This window comes from Gasterosteus aculeatus, chromosome 20 (genome assembly GCF_964276395.1).
Source record: "Gasterosteus aculeatus chromosome 20, fGasAcu3.hap1.1, whole genome shotgun sequence".
Taxonomy (NCBI): domain Eukaryota; kingdom Metazoa; phylum Chordata; class Actinopteri; order Perciformes; family Gasterosteidae; genus Gasterosteus; species Gasterosteus aculeatus.
Window position 1 is genome coordinate 12,474,478 of NC_135707.1, and position 16,547 is coordinate 12,491,024.

General features: G+C 43.6%; 1 protein-coding gene across 8 annotated transcripts in view; it reads left to right on the top strand.

The window, feature by feature from the left end:
- Nucleotides 1–16,547, top strand: part of LOC120810081 (protein MTSS 1) — a 42,732-nt gene that overhangs the window by 11,192 nt on the left and 14,993 nt on the right. For all 8 annotated transcript variants that reach the window (XM_040164336.2, XM_040164341.2, XM_078095309.1 and 5 more), the window contains exon 4: nucleotides 15,685–15,769. In XM_040164336.2, the coding sequence (XP_040020270.2) occupies nucleotides 15,685–15,769 (85 nt within the window). The remainder of the gene's footprint in view (nucleotides 1–15,684; nucleotides 15,770–16,547) is intronic.

The following is a 16,547-nucleotide window of genomic DNA, read 5'->3' on the forward strand; positions in this document are numbered from 1 at the left end:
TGTTTCAGTGTTGACAAGCTGTTTGAGTTGCTGCCTCATTCCCGCTCAGCAGCTGTGGAAGTTTTATTTAAACATTGTTATTTCCTCGTTTAACCGTTGATATGAACCGAATGTCGTCTGTTAATTCAGGTAAATATATTAGTCCTAATAAATAGCGTACAATGCTGTTTTTTCTCCGTCATGTATACAAGCCATTAAACTAAATCCATCACAAAGGAATCATTATAAATTTAACACCAATTCATGATATCTTTCGGTTTATTTCCGTTTTCTAAATCATGGTGGAAAACCTGTGTGACCGCTACAGTTGTGGTTGGTTCATGTAAAACACACCAGGGTTGTGAAACAATTTCCCAACATAAACACCAGCGAATGCTCATTGCGTGAGCTAATCGCTGTGTTGTAGTAAAAACTGACTGACTTGGAAACGGTCCAGCAGAAGTCTGTAGCTTCATTTAATTATCAGCGGTTGCAGGATGTTTGTATTTCTGCAATTACCTTACCTCGGTTAACCTTTTTTTTAACTGATGTATTCATGAATATGAACAAAAGAGAACAATACAGGGGATTACATGTGACAGGTCAAAAATACCCAATTACAGGTTTGGTACAGCTGAAAATAAACTGAGGATTAACACGCAAGGATTAGTTTGTATTACCAAAATAAACTCTTGAGTGACTATGCTTCTCTTCATTGTCACGATTTGTGAAGGTAAAGTCCAGCTTTCCGCAGTTGAATGAAATAAAAAAAAACAGACGGCCAAGTGGAGAAAGTTCAAGGAGATGTTGACCAGTATTTTTTGGGGTAAAGTACATTGAAGTGTGCTTCGCCATCTCCCCACTCATCTTGACTTTCCAGCTGTGTTTTGAACCTGCATTTTATTTTTTCCTTCATATGTTTACTTAGAAATCATTTGTTCAGTCCATTCTTAGTACCTCAGGGTTAAGTGTGCTTATTCATAATTTCATAATTTTTGTCATGTATCATACCAACGTGGGGATTTCTTCATACAATCTTTGCAGCTTTGTTTATTTTAGCTCCGCATGGTGATCGCTGACATCTCCATGTATGCTGTACACTGATTGACTTGCTTTGTCTGTCAATAGACCCTCTCAGGAGCACACGGGACATATTAACGACAAACAATAACTCGTGGACATGTTGAATTCTAAGTGCTCTTGCCTGCAGCTATTCTTGTGACTGAACATTGTTTGCTGTCTTCACACTGATCTTCTCACTCAATAACTGAAAGACACTCATCAAAATATTATTTATAGTCTTTCATTTTAGTTCATTTTAAGTGCTCCTTCCTTTTCCTCGTTCTCTCTTCCCACTTTTTGCAGCTCTATCTTCTCTTCCTTTCTATGGGCCATTTTTTCTTTGACCTTTTTACTCTGTCGGCTGAACTTGTTCACAAAGGTGAACCCATTTCACAAGACCTACGCCTGTATCCATGTGCTGTTGGCACCAACAAACACCGGGGTGCTCACAGAGTTGCTCGCCTGCATGCAGAGCGGCAGTGTTTGCTGTAATAGGTCAAATGCTTATTTGATTTTAAAAGTCACGTGATTAAACATATTTCAGGCACAGCCTTGATAGAACATCAGGCTTCATGGAACAGTGTCCAGGAGACTGATAAACAAGCTAATAGCAGGAGTTTCTGTGAATTTGCTGAAAGAATTTGAAGGGATTTCTAGTTACATCACAATTCAGTTGGCTTTCAGATGAACGTGTTTAGAATTTAATCAAAACGTTCCCGGGTCCAGACGTGGACAACGACCCTGCGACCCGGGTCTGATTCTCTAATGGATACGACGTTGTTAAAAGTGATGCACTTGTTGAGCAGAGTTTCTGTATTTAAAACATGATCTTAAATCAGGGTGCACACAATATAGCTTTTTTTTCACCAGAGAATAAACCAACTCTTCTAACCATTGATGGAATCGGTTAATCAGTCTTAGTAAGTAAAAGAGGCAGCTCACTTTGAGTCACATCACATTCTGTCAGTAATCTATTACTTTTACCTTCCCTGCTCGCTAACTAAGCAGTTTAGAAAAACTTTCAAGATGGACTCGCTACCGGTTACAAACTTAGGTAGAAAAGAGCTATATGCCATATTGGCTCTCCAAAGGATGCCTGCCTTTTTTTGCACGGCGTAATGCTTACCGTGAAAATTAAAACTAAAATTGATCAAAATCCATTTTTTATATACTAAGAATTTAGCCTGATGAAACACAATTAAAGAAAATCAAACGATATTACAATATAAGAGAAGATGTTTTGCGTTCAGCTCTTTTTGTTGTGCTGTGACAAAGCCCGGCTGTCTGAACCATATTATCTCCCTCTGAAAACTTGAAACTGTGGCCGTCAGTGGTGAAGAATGAGACAAAGCCCTATTGAATCTGCACAGAGGGAACAAACGCAGATGAACACAGAAGGCAGAAAGAATAATTTGTTCGCTTGTTTTCCGTCTGGTGCCGTTTCATTTTCCATGTGGACACCCCTCTCCTCTGTACCAAACTATACGGTTGTCATAATATCCTTTTGCGTATGAGGGCTTTGTGTATGTGTCTGCTGCATCTCTTTTTTTCAGCTTGTGTCTCCGTCAGTCTCTGTGCATGTGTGTGTGTGTGTGTGTGTTTGCACTACGGCTCCGTCGTTGCGGTATTCCATTCACCGCGTGAGGGTGACCCGAGTGGGTGAGCGCGGAGACGTCTTTCTAGTCCGCCACGGTGAAACAGCTGACGGGCAACCAGGCTGCCCAGTGAGATGAGGTCATTCCACCACGGACCGGACGAAGAGAGCAGATGTTAAAAATAACACGGCGATGCAATTCTGACTCTTTCCAAGAAGTGTGTATCTTTGGACCAGAAGCGGACGTGAATTAAATAAGACCCATGTTCTCGATGGTTGTGTTTTTCCGATGGCGGCTACAATGACCGCCCCCCCGGTTACTAGACGATTGTCTTATCCATTTCTACTACCACCACCCTACTACTGCGTTTACTTTGACACCTTAGCTTGTTTGAAATCCCAGTCTGATCTTGAAAACTCTTTGTTCTTGGTCATAACATATTATGACCAGGAATATATTCACACACACACACACACACACACACACACACACACACACACACACACACACTCCATTGAATTTCTCCCATCGTATAATAGTTTGTTCACGGTTATAAAAATAACCAAGACTGTGTCGCATGTTGGCTTGGCAGCTGGCGGGAGACTGTCTGGGCATGTTAAATGAGTATTTTTGTGTGTTCTTATACAGTGTGTTAGTATGTCACAGTGTGTGTATGTGTAGCATGTTGTTGACAGTGGCTCAGTGAGCAGCTCGCGTTGAGTCTGTTTGCACACGTCTGACTCTGTACAGATGAAATAGGCACCTGCCACAAAGCCAACGTGTAGAAGCCTGTTGGATCTAATGGGTCCTAAAAAGATTGTCTCGTTGTACAGACATGTTTTTAAGGACGATAATTACTTGGATCCTCCAGTCACCTGTCCAGTTATTGACATCTCTTTGAGCAAGAAGAAAATCATCATGAACAGAGCATTTCGCCACCTTCAACAGCTCCAACTCATTGGATTGTATTATAATAAGAATTAATACATGGCCAGAATAAATTATTCTTTTGAAAATTAGCAGATCCAAACCTCTGGTATGAAGCAAAAGTCATACATCTGGCCTCGTTCTCTCGCAGCGCCGTGTTTTCTAGCCTGCCTCTAGTTGGGACAAAGTGGCCGTGCTCCATCTTTCTGACCTCCTATAAACCGCCTCGCTTCAGCCCATTGTACAACCTCTCCCATTAACATCAATGCCGCCCCTCCTTATGGAATAGCTTAGTTCCACCGGGGCACTTGAGTTCCTACAATGAGTTCAGCGCCCGTAAATAACTTCCAGAACCACTCGAGAGGTGCGTATGTCTCTGCAGTGTATTTCTCACGCGTTTTGAACTAACGTGTATCTAAAACAGGAAAAACAACAAACGGACCAAAACCACAACAGATTCGATGTATACTCCGTAAAGTAGTTGCCCATGCGGTGTCGCTGCGTAAGCAGACATCAAGGGTAAAGGGGGTTGTAAACCCCAGATGGCCCTAAAGATTTACCTTCAACTATTTCCAGTCATCTGGTAATTCACTTGGTGCCTCGTCTAATGCCGGGTCCTGAACCTGTCACAACTGTTATCAGTTATCTATGCCTGTCACCGTGACGGGCATGGATGACATATTTTACATGTCACTCTTTTTAACTTTTCAGTGACAGCGTGCATTGCACATATTCAGGTTGATGGATGTGGAGCCAAAATAGATGGAAGGGTTGGTAATTAGTGTACACATGAACCAGATACTGCAGATCACAGTAATCTAATCTTTTAATCTAAATGAGTCCCAGGGGCATGAGAAATCAAGCGTGTGCAAGGGTTGGAGCTTGTGGTGGGTTGTGTGTACATACAGTCAAGCACATGCTACACGTATATGTGTGTGTGTGCGTGTGTGTGACTGACGGCGTATGCGTTCCCCGGTTGTTTCTCAATGAGGCCTCTGTTCCCCCTCTCTCGTCCCCCTTCTACTCAGTGATACTGGGCCGTATAATTAGTGGGAACTAGTCCGCATCCAGCCTATAGTTAAAGTAAAGAAGCGATTCAGCCTGAAATCAGACACTCTACTTGAAGGGACCCAAGACGAAAGTAACATTTTCTGTTCAATTATCACGGACACTTTGGCTTTCCACACCAAACCTGGAATCCACCGAACAGACTTCAGTCTAATTCTGTCAGTCATGTGCTCATTTCTGTGTGATCTGCCTAACAGCTTCCCCGGTTTAAAAAAAAATATATAGTTCCAGTTTCCCGCTCGGTTGAGGGCTCAGCCTCTGCCACAGAGCAGCCTTACATCCTGAACCGACTGACGGAGCTCTGTCCTCCTTGGCTGCGCGCACGTCCCGCTCAGACCTGAATCCCATTCCCCGGACTCGCTCTGTGTCTCAATCCGCCCTCTGTTCTCCGCTGTTCCCCCCTGACCTTAAACTGGGACTCTTTCAGACCACTGGAACCGGGTGAACGGGGTCAAATGCACATGACGAACGTATAAACGAACAGATGTACAACATAGGTAGAGGCTCGATCGGATCGTTCCTTTTGCTGTGTGGACGGCACTATGCGTGCGTGCAATGTGTGTCCACGCGAGTGTTTGTGTATGACCACGCTGTTTGCTTTCTGTTTTTGTTCAAACATAAACCCGGTCAGACCAGTGAGCTCTAGAACACCTGACATGCACGCAAAGCCAAATCGATAACACGTGTCTTTGTAAAATTAACTTCAGGGTAATAACTTTCTGCTGTTGGTTTAATAGGCAATGATTAACCAGGTTGCTGAATGTATAATTCTTTCTGGGGAGAAGAGGGGTTCTGCATCTATGGACTTCTCTTATGTTTTCTTGGAAATGTCACGTTGGTTTTATGTGCAACGTGAAATCAATTGAAAAACTCATCATGCTTGACATTGTTGGCCTTGCTAAAAAAAAAATGTTTTGTTCATTTAACTCTGAATTATTGACCTTTCCTAAAGTGTTAAGAAATCCCGGGACTGAAAACATTGTGGTCCGCCAGTGTGTTTGCCGGTAGGTAGGTAGGTGTGTGTGTGTGTGTGTGTGTGTGCGCGAAACTGAGCAGATTCAAGACAATCACACACAAGTGTGTGAGTGTTGTGACTGTGGGCGCTAATTTTAGGTTTCTCTCCCTGTAAAAGCTAACATTGAACCCATTAACAGAAGACCACATCCCAGCAGCAAGTGAGCAAACACAGTCTGCGTTTGTTCTACAACTCATCTCACACACACACACACACACACACACACACACACACTTCTAGACCTGCTGGACGTCACGGAGGCGGTTAAGCTCACACGGCGAGTGGCATAGCCCTCCACGGCCCTGGTTAGAGCCCAGACCCGGTCTAGAACCCTGGGCTCCAGCTGCACTGATCTGGACTTTGGCAGCGTAGACTACATTATGACCCTTTTTGATTATTTGAATACTTTTTTGCAAAGCAAAGTCATTTAAGGTTGAGTCTCTGCTTCCTTCCCCCTCCCAAAACATTTTATCTCGCCTTCTCACCTTCATTTAGCTTACTCTCCACGTCCTCCTCTCCCCCCTCCTGTCCGTGTCCAGGCTGTTGAGACCAGGTGCATACACAGCCGCTCCGTGACAGCAGCATCGACCCATTTTTCTGTTTATCATCAGGAACTTTCCACTTAAACTCCCCTCAAGGACAGCGAGAATGATGGGAAGATAAACGGGAGCAGACGCAGAGGAGAGTGAGAGGTTGCAGTGGGTAGTAACAGACTCATAAGGTTATTTATTTATCTTTTTCAGTGATGTGTCATGCTTCAGGCCACTAATACTTAATACTAGTAAGGTTTGGGCAATTAATGGCATTCAATGTGCTGCAGCCACAACTGCATAACAGACTTCAAATGATGTTTTATTTAGGGCTGGGCCGTGTACCGGTTCAAACGGCATTAGATCTCCGTACGCCATGAGACACACCGATACGGTCCGCCGGAGGACTTTTGTGAGAATTACACACTTAAAAACCGGAAGCACGCACGCAACTGCAGGATTCCATCATCAGCTTCTTACCCCGTGACTGGGAACCATCTGCTGCAGCTTGACCATTAAGGTGAACTTGAAACAAGTGTTACCACATTCAGCAAAGGTTATTCCTGCACTGGATACATTGAGTCTTAATATTTTCTAGAACAATCATGTTAAGCTAAAGTTGTTGTTTTTTTAATACAGGAAATGATTCAGCAAATGAGTATGTTGTACTCTTCAAGTAGGTGTAATAGGTATGAGTTTATCGCCGTCTGTGTGTGTGTGTGAGATAATAAAGCCATTGTATTGTTTCTTGGATGGATAAGTAATGGCCGAGTTAAGTCAATGCATGTTACTCATTCAGTGAGTTGACTTTCAGCGTCTGGATTGTTCTCTATCGTCCCATGGACACTTTATAAAACACTCTAACTGACTGAATGATGTGTTTGTATCGAGAGAGAGAGAGAGTGTGTGCGGATTGTGCGTATGTGGGCGGGTGGATGGATGTGGGGTGACATTCGGTTGGAGAATGTCCCCTCGCTAACTCCTTGACAGTATAAAGGGTTCTTACACAAATGCGCGCACACACACACACACACATGGTAGATGTAATCTGGCGGTCCGTATTTGAAACAAGGCCGTGTTGTGTTGTGCAGACAGTCGGGTCTGTCTAGCGTGTGTCTGGTCTAAATGATGTCCAGTATCTCCCCGTCTCCCTACCTGCAGGGAGAGGGCGCGTCCCAGACGCCACACGGTTCCGCGGAAGTTATTTACTGTTTCTGCTCGTTCTGGCTCGGACTGCCGCCTTCTCCTGTTCCTCACTTTGTTCGAGAAAAACTAGTTCCTCTTGCTATACGCCACACTTTTGAAATAACAACGATAGTGTCTGTAAATTGAGTTTCTTCGTAGCAACCCAAGTTTAACTTTTTTTGACACTTTTGAAAGTCACTTTTGTTAGAGATCATCTTCGCATTTAATGGTTGAAGGCCAAATTTAGAAGTTTTTTTATGTCATGGTAAAATTGGGGTGTTGCACTGCAACAGTATAATGTTTTTTTTCATCCACAAAAGTACATGTAAATCTATAGCTCAATTTTAACTGTATGAAATAAATTAAGGCAAATATTAAAGTATATGGAAACTTGAAGTGGGTATACGTATTCAAATGGTCCATCTTCTCCTCCATTTGGTACGAGGTAGCGTTTTGCTTTTACAGAGTTCGGCCTATCGGCAGTAATTAGTTTAATATGGCCATTCTCTCTTGTGCATTTCCTCTTTAGTTAAACATGTTTATTTCGCAATAGGGGATTATTAGGTGCCGCTCCTTGGGCACACCCAAAACTGTACTATGACTTATGTTGAAATATATTTTTTAAATGTGGCTCCCAGGTAAACAATTGTGAGAGTGATCCCACCAACTTAAGCTCTGACAAACCTCCTGCAAACAAGGCGTGCGTGACTCACACCCCATGACTCAAACCTCAATCAATTCGGCTGTTATTGCGTTCGGTTATTGCAGTGGAAACATGAACCTCTGTCCTCATCACTGCAAATGAGTAACCATCACTACTTTTTTTTTTATTTTATTTTTTTTTACACGATCTGCTGAACGTTTCATTTGGCCACTTAATAAAATAGAATATAATTTCTACTTCTACTGGATTTTAAATTGATTGGGTTCATGTTGTGGCTGCTATAAGTTGCAGCTATCGTTGCCACTGTTTCTCCGTTCTGCATGCTCCAAATAAAGATGGCAATACTCCCACCACAGAAAGCAATGAATGCTGAGGTCCTATAGTAAATCCTTTCCGTCGATCTGTCTGTGGAATGTGTGTCAGACCAGAAAGGAAGATTAGAGAGAAAGTGGGGCAGCAGAGCCCAAAAAAGAGTGAGAGTGGACTCTGGGGTAATCTATTCTCTCTCTCTCTCTCTGTCTCTCTCTGGTTATCTTTTGACACGCTTAAACCCCTGTGCTTGGGGGACTTGATTGGTCTGATTCCGGGCAGCAGACTTATAACTGTTGTTGATCTGTCACATGCTGTACAGACTAATATGAAGGATCCGGCTCTTAGTGAATCAAGCTCTGTATTACCAGCTCCATTGCAACCATTTATGTTTTTGTTCGTTAAGGGGTTCTCCCACCTGATTGTGCATTTGACCTAAATATACACACATTCATATTCCACTTAAGATTCAATAAGAGACTGACCGTAAACATGCAGGTCTGAAATGGCCAGCTGTTTACTGACTGGATTACCCCGTGTTAACATCAGAGAGCTAACGGCTTAAAAGAAGAAATAAAGGCGATACAGTACAATATAAGGGAAGAGGGGGGGTGAAATTCCTGCATGACCTATATTTGTGTTGCAATCTGCAGCTGGAGCCAACATGTGCAACTATGGCATAGCACTGTAGGAGTACAGTTTACCAGCAGCATGAATGTCCACGTTACGAGCCTGGAGACAGTTTTCTAGCATGGGATTTCGGTAAGGGGACCACCCTGTTCTCCTTCACTTCTCGTTTAAATTGCTGCGATCACATTACCATACGGTACTCCTCCGCAATTTGTCTCTTTGCAGAAGGGCCATGCTGTTTCCCTTCTCTGACAAGAACATTTTCTTTATTCATTAGATGACAGACTGAAGACCCATACGGTGCTCATCAGCAGACCTCTGACATCTATGGTGGATGCTCTTCAAGGCCATGTGGCCTTTTAGTTAAATCACTGCGTAGTTGGTCATGTGACTGAATTTAGCTCCAAAAAACCCCCCACAGTATTCTTAAATGCACATAAATGAAAACTTTAAATAGTTTTAGAGATGATGTATTGGGCTGATGGAAATCAGCATTCTCTGTGAGTAAGGACGCAACATAACGCAACTGTGCAGAAATGAGAAATATCAAACAAAGCGCACCAAAGCGAGCCACGGGAAAAAGGATGGCGGCATTTCACAGATGGCAGCGAAGCGCACTTCTTATCTTAATTGGCTCCCATCTACTGCTGTAGTATCCATTCATACCACGGTGCTATGAGACGGAGGGTGAAAGAGGAGGAGAATAACCGCGGCAGATGCAGAGATACAGGAGCTCGGTGAGCATTCAAATGAGAAGGGGAGAGACGCAGAGCATTGAGCACATTTTGTATGCTATCTTTTCTTGTTCATCGGCAGCCTAGAGGCCTCGTTAGCATTCACACCACAGAACCACGCAGAGGTGACACGCTGTCACACTCAAACCACCACCCTCCGTCATCGATACTCGCTCTTCTCACAAAAATCGACATGTGTAGTTTTCTTCCCCACGTTTGTGCCCGTTGTGTAATAAGCATCATGTCCTCACTGTAACATGCGGCTGTTGTTTTGGTATTTCGGGTTGCAGCTCCACAGTAGCACACTGACACACTTCCTGTTACTTACCCCAGCTGTTTAGTGTACATCTGTGTAAAGCATTGCATCTCTAAACTCTCACTGTACGCGTCACTGGTTTGTCCCTGTGACGGGTGCATGTAAGCGGTGAGATGACCGAACAGAGGGGACGAGGATGTGAACGAGGGTGCCTTGGAAGACAGAGGAAGGGAGGGACAAGATGAAAATAGAAAAGGGGAAATTGGGCGGGCGAGCAGGGGGAAAAACACGAAACAAGATGCGGGCCGAAAAAGAAAGCGGAGTGGGGAGAGAAGGGCAAGGCCGGGGGAGTCCCGTACATCACTATCAGGATGCATTTCACTGCATTGCAGAGGCACACTGACACACACTCACAACCACAGATTAAATATACATTCATTTAATACATCTTTGCACATCCCAATCTACTTTGTTGTAGATAATCTGTCTCTAATCTACGCATCCACTTGTCATTCACTACGTCCATAAAGACACTTGCATGTCAGTCTGTAGTTTTTATCTTCTTGTTCCTCGTTTGACTATGATGCAAAGCAGCAACACACACACAGCATTATGGGTAATCACCTCACTACTGAACTGCCCTTCCCCTCGGCCTTTCTCTCTGCCAGTAGCCAGTGAATATGGTGCTATTTAGCAAGAGAAAGGGCTTGAATGTAAAATGGGAAGTAGTTAACAGTCCAGTGCTAATGTTCTTTCATGATCCACTGTAGATCCAGAGGCAATAGCGTGGAAATCTAGTTGTACCAACACATAAAACCAGAAACTTCAGTTTAGAGCCATTCACTAAGACAAAAAAAAAATCAATTGACATGGCAGCAACATTACGACACAGCTGTAGCACGCGCTTAATCCCATGAGACGTGCCTCCGTACGGGAAAAGCTCTTTTCCAGCAGCAGTCTTGCATCATTTTGGAACAGACCTCATTATAATGTCCTCGGCCCCGCCGCTCCTCTTTTCCTTCAACACCTCTGCTCCCTGCTCATCTCCTCCTCCTCTACCCTCTGTCCTTCCTTCTCCTTCCTTCTGCTGTCTCTGCGTGACAGCTGGTGGGAGCTGTAGTCAGCAGCCCCGGTCACGCTGCAGCAGGTGTGTGTGTGTGTGTGTGTGTGTGTGTTTTTGGTGCCCATTGAGGGTAGACTGACTGACTGACTGACTGACTGTCGGGTGCGTGTGGACAGCGGAAGCTGGCTTCCTGTCTGCAGCTATTGAAGACCGCTGGCGACGACTATTAAAGGCCCTAGGAGACCATGCGTGTCCGTATCCCCAGTGTGCATCCTCCCTTTACCTTTAGCACCTAGAGTGTAATAGTTATAGAATAGTAGAGTGTAACTACGCTGACAGGAATACTAATCGGTTAATGTAATTCTAGCCTTTATCACTACTATGTGGGTGGCTCCATCTGGCCGTGCCAACTGCTCAGCTATGAGTGTGTCTGTGTATGTGCGTCTGTGTGTGACTGCGCACATATGTCATCATACTAAGATGACTCGAACAGCGTGTGAAGTGATTCAACAGGGGTCCATCTGACGTACATCATCATTTTTGAAATCATGGCCCTTCCCGAGTTTGATCGGACGCCCACATGAAGAAGAAAAGATTGTGAATGTTCTTAAATGTAGTGTTTCCTCCCGCTCTCTAATTAGCAAACAGATCCCCTCTGTCCAGCTGTGTGTGTGTGTGTGTGTGTGTGTGTGTGTGTGTGTGTGTGTGTGTGTGTGTGTGTGTGTGTGTGTGTGTGTGTGTGTGTGTGTGTGTGTGTGTGTGTGTGTGTGTGTCCAGCTGCATGGTCTCCAGTCTCTTATCGGTGTAACCACTGGCCCGTAGTTAACAGCAACCATCTGGTGCCCGTCTGAACTGCCCAGGCCACATCACTCTCTCTCCCTCCGTTTCTCCCTCCACCCTCTTGTTGTTGCGTCTTCACTCCGTCACGGTCCTGTTTGTTTTATTTGAGCGCATACTATAGATGTTTCACATATACCTTTCCAACCATTTCCTCACTTCCTCCATCTCTCCATAAATCACTCATTGACATTGAATCAGCTTTCCCTCCAGCGTCTGATGGCAGGCTGAGATCTGTGTGAACATGTAGACTGAATTAGTGTGGTTTCATTTTAACAGTCTATCTGGTATTTTTGGTACACAGAAGACCGTGTCACATTGATTCCTGCTATTCTCTCATTCCATCAAATAATCACATTATTACATTGCAAAGGCACTCCTGTTGTATAAATACAAGTAATGTTTTCCATCCAACTTCATGCAAAGGCCTGAAGGGGAAATTGTCTAGCAAACTTATTTAGCGAGTCAGTTAATTGCAAGACCAGTGAAAAGCAGTGGTTACTCACACAGGGTGTTATTATTATATTATACAATTAGAAAGGCTGTGTATATCAAAGAATGTATAATAAATAATTGTTTTGCAGTATGCGCTTTTTTTCTGCCTTCTTACAAAATGTTTGAGACACACACACACACACACACACACACACAGAGAGAGAGACGTACGCTCTCCGGGTCGGCACATTGCGACATTCCAAAGAACAGTCCAGAAGGGGGTTGAGGACGGAGACGGACTCAACGTCAAATTGACTTCTGTCACTGTCTCACACACACACGCACACACACACACACAGACCAGAAACTGTCACCTCTGTCCCAAATGTCTCTTGAACATTGAGACAAAGGTTCACACAGTTAACTGACATATCACGGACCAAGAGAAAAAGCTTTCTTAGGGTCGTGTGACTGGGACTGTTTCTTACAAGTGTTATTGTTACAGCTCAGCAGACAATCCATAAACCGCTGTGAAACTATCCATTGATGTTAAAGCCTTTCATATATTCTTACTACTGTGGAACGTGGGCGATTTCCTTGGCCTTCCATTTGTTGGTCGTTAATAAACGCAAAATTTCCATGGCCAAATTTGCGCACTTGCTCGCTGGACTTTAACAACAACAGCAAATTACCTCAGTTCAGCATTGTTTGTACACAGGTGCACCAAGGAGTCACGCCTATAGCCTGTGTGTGTGTGTGTGTGTGTGTGTGTGTGTGTGTGTGTGTGTGTGTGTGTGTGTGTGTGTGTGTGTGTGTGTGTGTGTGTGTGTGTGTGTGTGTGTGTGTGTGTGTGTGTGTGCCTGTTCTATGATGTTTAAAGGTTGGTGGTTCACAGAAAATGACAAGCCTGTGAAACAACCCTGTTACACAGCAGCTATTCCCACTGGCAGCCAGCTCTCACACACACGTGCTACCAATGGAGCTATTTCTATCCAGGGTACTTGACGGAGTAGACGATGCCTGTTAGCAGCCATTTTATCCTCAAAGCAACAGAACAACAATTTTACAAACGGGCAAATTGGCCTGATATTCAGATCTGTCAAACATCTCAGCCTTTATCGCTTCCTCTGACCACAAGTGATATGTGAGCTTCCTACGGTTCAATATGTAACGATATCAATATAATCGGATCAACACTTTTCACAGTATGGCAAAATGCCCAAATCAGACAAATCTCTTTCTCATGGGAGAAAACAATATACAGCCGTAGGTTGTTAACCCAAGTATTGACTTAGTCAATTAGTCTGTGGATTCCACCTGCATGTTATCTGTGTCATATTCTCCCCAAAGGGTATGAAGTGTCAGCGGCTTTATAATGGCAGGAAACAAAACCGTGTTTAGCTTGCAGCTGTTCGAGCCCGGGTCAGATTGTAGAAACACACAATACACCATCATACATACACTGTTCCCACAGTCACTGGTTGTCATGGCAGAGGCCACATTGAGGAGCTACCTGCTGTGAGACGGAGAGACACACAACACCCTTTCACATGTGGAGTATGTGCTATTGCTGATTAATTTAAATTCAACCAAAGATGGTTTAACCAGTCTTAGTTTCAAGGCTCAACCACCCCAAATGTCGTCCCGTTGATGCTCACGGTTTTACACACAAGCAACCATCAGCAAGCAGGCCTCCAACTCTACAGTAACCTCTTAATGAGAAACATTTGCCAGCACTAGATCCTGCTTCTTCGGCCCGTTGGCCTCCTTGTGGCACCCTGGCATCTGTCCGCCACACCCTCCAACAATAACAAGCCGCCACAGTGAGGGCGGGATGGGCGGACGGACGGACGGACGGATAGGATGACTAAACAAGTCAACGCAGGAATGAATGAGCATTATGGTGTAGTATAACAGAACAGTCTTTTATGGGGTGTAGTAGCCACACCCTCTGCAATAACAAGCATGTGGGGTAAAAAAAAAAAAAAAGAATGAATGAATGGATAGAGGGGGGAAGTTGAGGACATTATGGACTGAATGGGACTGACTTATATTATGTCTAGGTGAAATGCACTAAAAAGTTGTAACTTTGCCTTCTAGAATGAATTAAGTCTGTGTTACAGTCTGTCTCCGCCTCGTCCTTCTTTCAGTAAGCAGTAAAAACACACATTGAGCCGATTGTGGTCTTTCAGAGGAGGAGGACAGATGTAGATTGTCTGGAAACCAGTTAGTAATCACACAGTGATTGACCCAAAACTACAGATACTGTTGACTGGATTAGTATTTTAGAGCAGATACAAGAGTAGATATTTCTTTGCAACCCTGATGAATTTGGATAAGTCTGACAGACATACAGAGCTTTGCCTGAAAGAGACTGAAAATGAAAATACTTCAACGTTTCTTCACACAAGATCCTGTGGAATTTCGCCATTCAGCTCTAATTCAGAACATATGCTCTTAACTCGGGGCCAGTCGTCGCCCCCCCCCCCACACTTCAGCTCAGTCTAGGTACACTGATTACACAAGGTAGCTTAAAAACATCTTACACCAACACGAAATGTTAGGATGAGGCTGAATTATGGTTTAACGCCTGGTGCTGATATCTTTCAGAAATATGCATTTCCTTTTCCATTTATTTTTCCTTTGTACCATCCTAATCACGACCCGGGTCGTAGGCCAGATCAGCAGCCTCATGCATTTGTTTTTGTCCTCCGGATTGTAAGAAAGTAAAAGACAATTTTGTGCGTGTTGTTAGTGAGTGTGAGTGAGTGACAGCTCAGTGTGTGTCTCTGCATGCAGCGAGGGCTGTGCTGGCAGCAGAATGGCTTGCTCTGTTGGGAGGAAATTCACACTTCACACCAGATAATCGCAATCAAACTGTCTCTTAACGCGCACACAAAAGCATGCGCACACTAACCTCTCTGCTTCTGATGCACTGAGCACAACGTTGCACGAAATCCAAAAAGTTCCAGACAAGATACCAGTGCCCCATCTTGTCTCTCTCACACACATGCCAACACACACTCAAAAAAAACACAGACACACACACAGTATCGAGTCAGTCCCACGGATGAACAGACTAGTCATACTGAGCAGCCGGACAATAGATCTGTCAATCAACGTCAGGCCCTGCTTAGCCGAAGTGCCCGAGGCCTTCTAGTGGACTGCTTGTTGAGAAACTGGAACTAGCCTCAAGCTCCTTCACCCTGTTCCTGCTCCAACTTCCCAATTTCAGCGCTGTGCTAAAAACTGTTTTCCAATTACTTCTATATTTAGTGGTTCCGCTAAAGTGATTTGGATGCAGCCCTAAAAAAAAGACTGTTGTTGCCCACGTCAAACCTTTGGAAATCTGTGTGACTTTATCTGAATCATTTTGTTTTTGTATTTTCTTTCAGGTGGGACCAAAGACATTGGATCCGCATTGACCAGGATGTGTATGAGGCATCGCAGTATAGAGGCCAAACTCAAGCACTTCTCCATGTAAGCAACGCGACACACATTCTACTGCTTGATGTGTTAACCTTTTTATTCATCAGTACAACATTAATGACACCCACCAACCTGCGGGATCTTATATAATGTATTCCTCGTGCAACTTTGCAGAATTGGCTGAGATGTAAAAGGGTTTTGGTGAGATCTGGGATTCGATATGGGTTACGGCAACAATAAGCCCCATTGCTGTGATTATATTCAGCGAAGAGTGCAAAATTAAGAGGAACTATGTCCAGTAAAGCTTCCCTCTACACACACATTAAAACTCTTTCACATTAAAGTGGTACAATATTTGCTTATGATGAGATTTTTTTTTTTTTCATAACGTTTTAGCACTCATCTGATTGGGCTAAAGTAGGACAGGACAATATAATCTATCATTGATACAAATGTAATACAATGTAATATATAAGTATAGATATTTTTAATAGATTTTTGGATATCGTGATATGGGATAAGTGACAATCTTTTACTGGTCACCTAGACACCATGGCAGTCAAGTAATGTACTCTTGTCAACCTATGGGACGATTATATGTGTGATTATTTTCCTTTACCCCCTGTATCCATGCTAGTGATGATTATTCATCAAAAACTTAATTTCTGTAAATATTTTGTGAAAGCACCAATCGGTCAAAGGTAATGCAACTTAATGATTTTTCTTCATTCAGCGCCTTTTGTTGTGGATAAATTTGGTTGAATTTCCTATATTAGTAACCGTTTATTTCTACCTAAACCGTTTCCTGAATAGCGCAACTCAGTAAAAC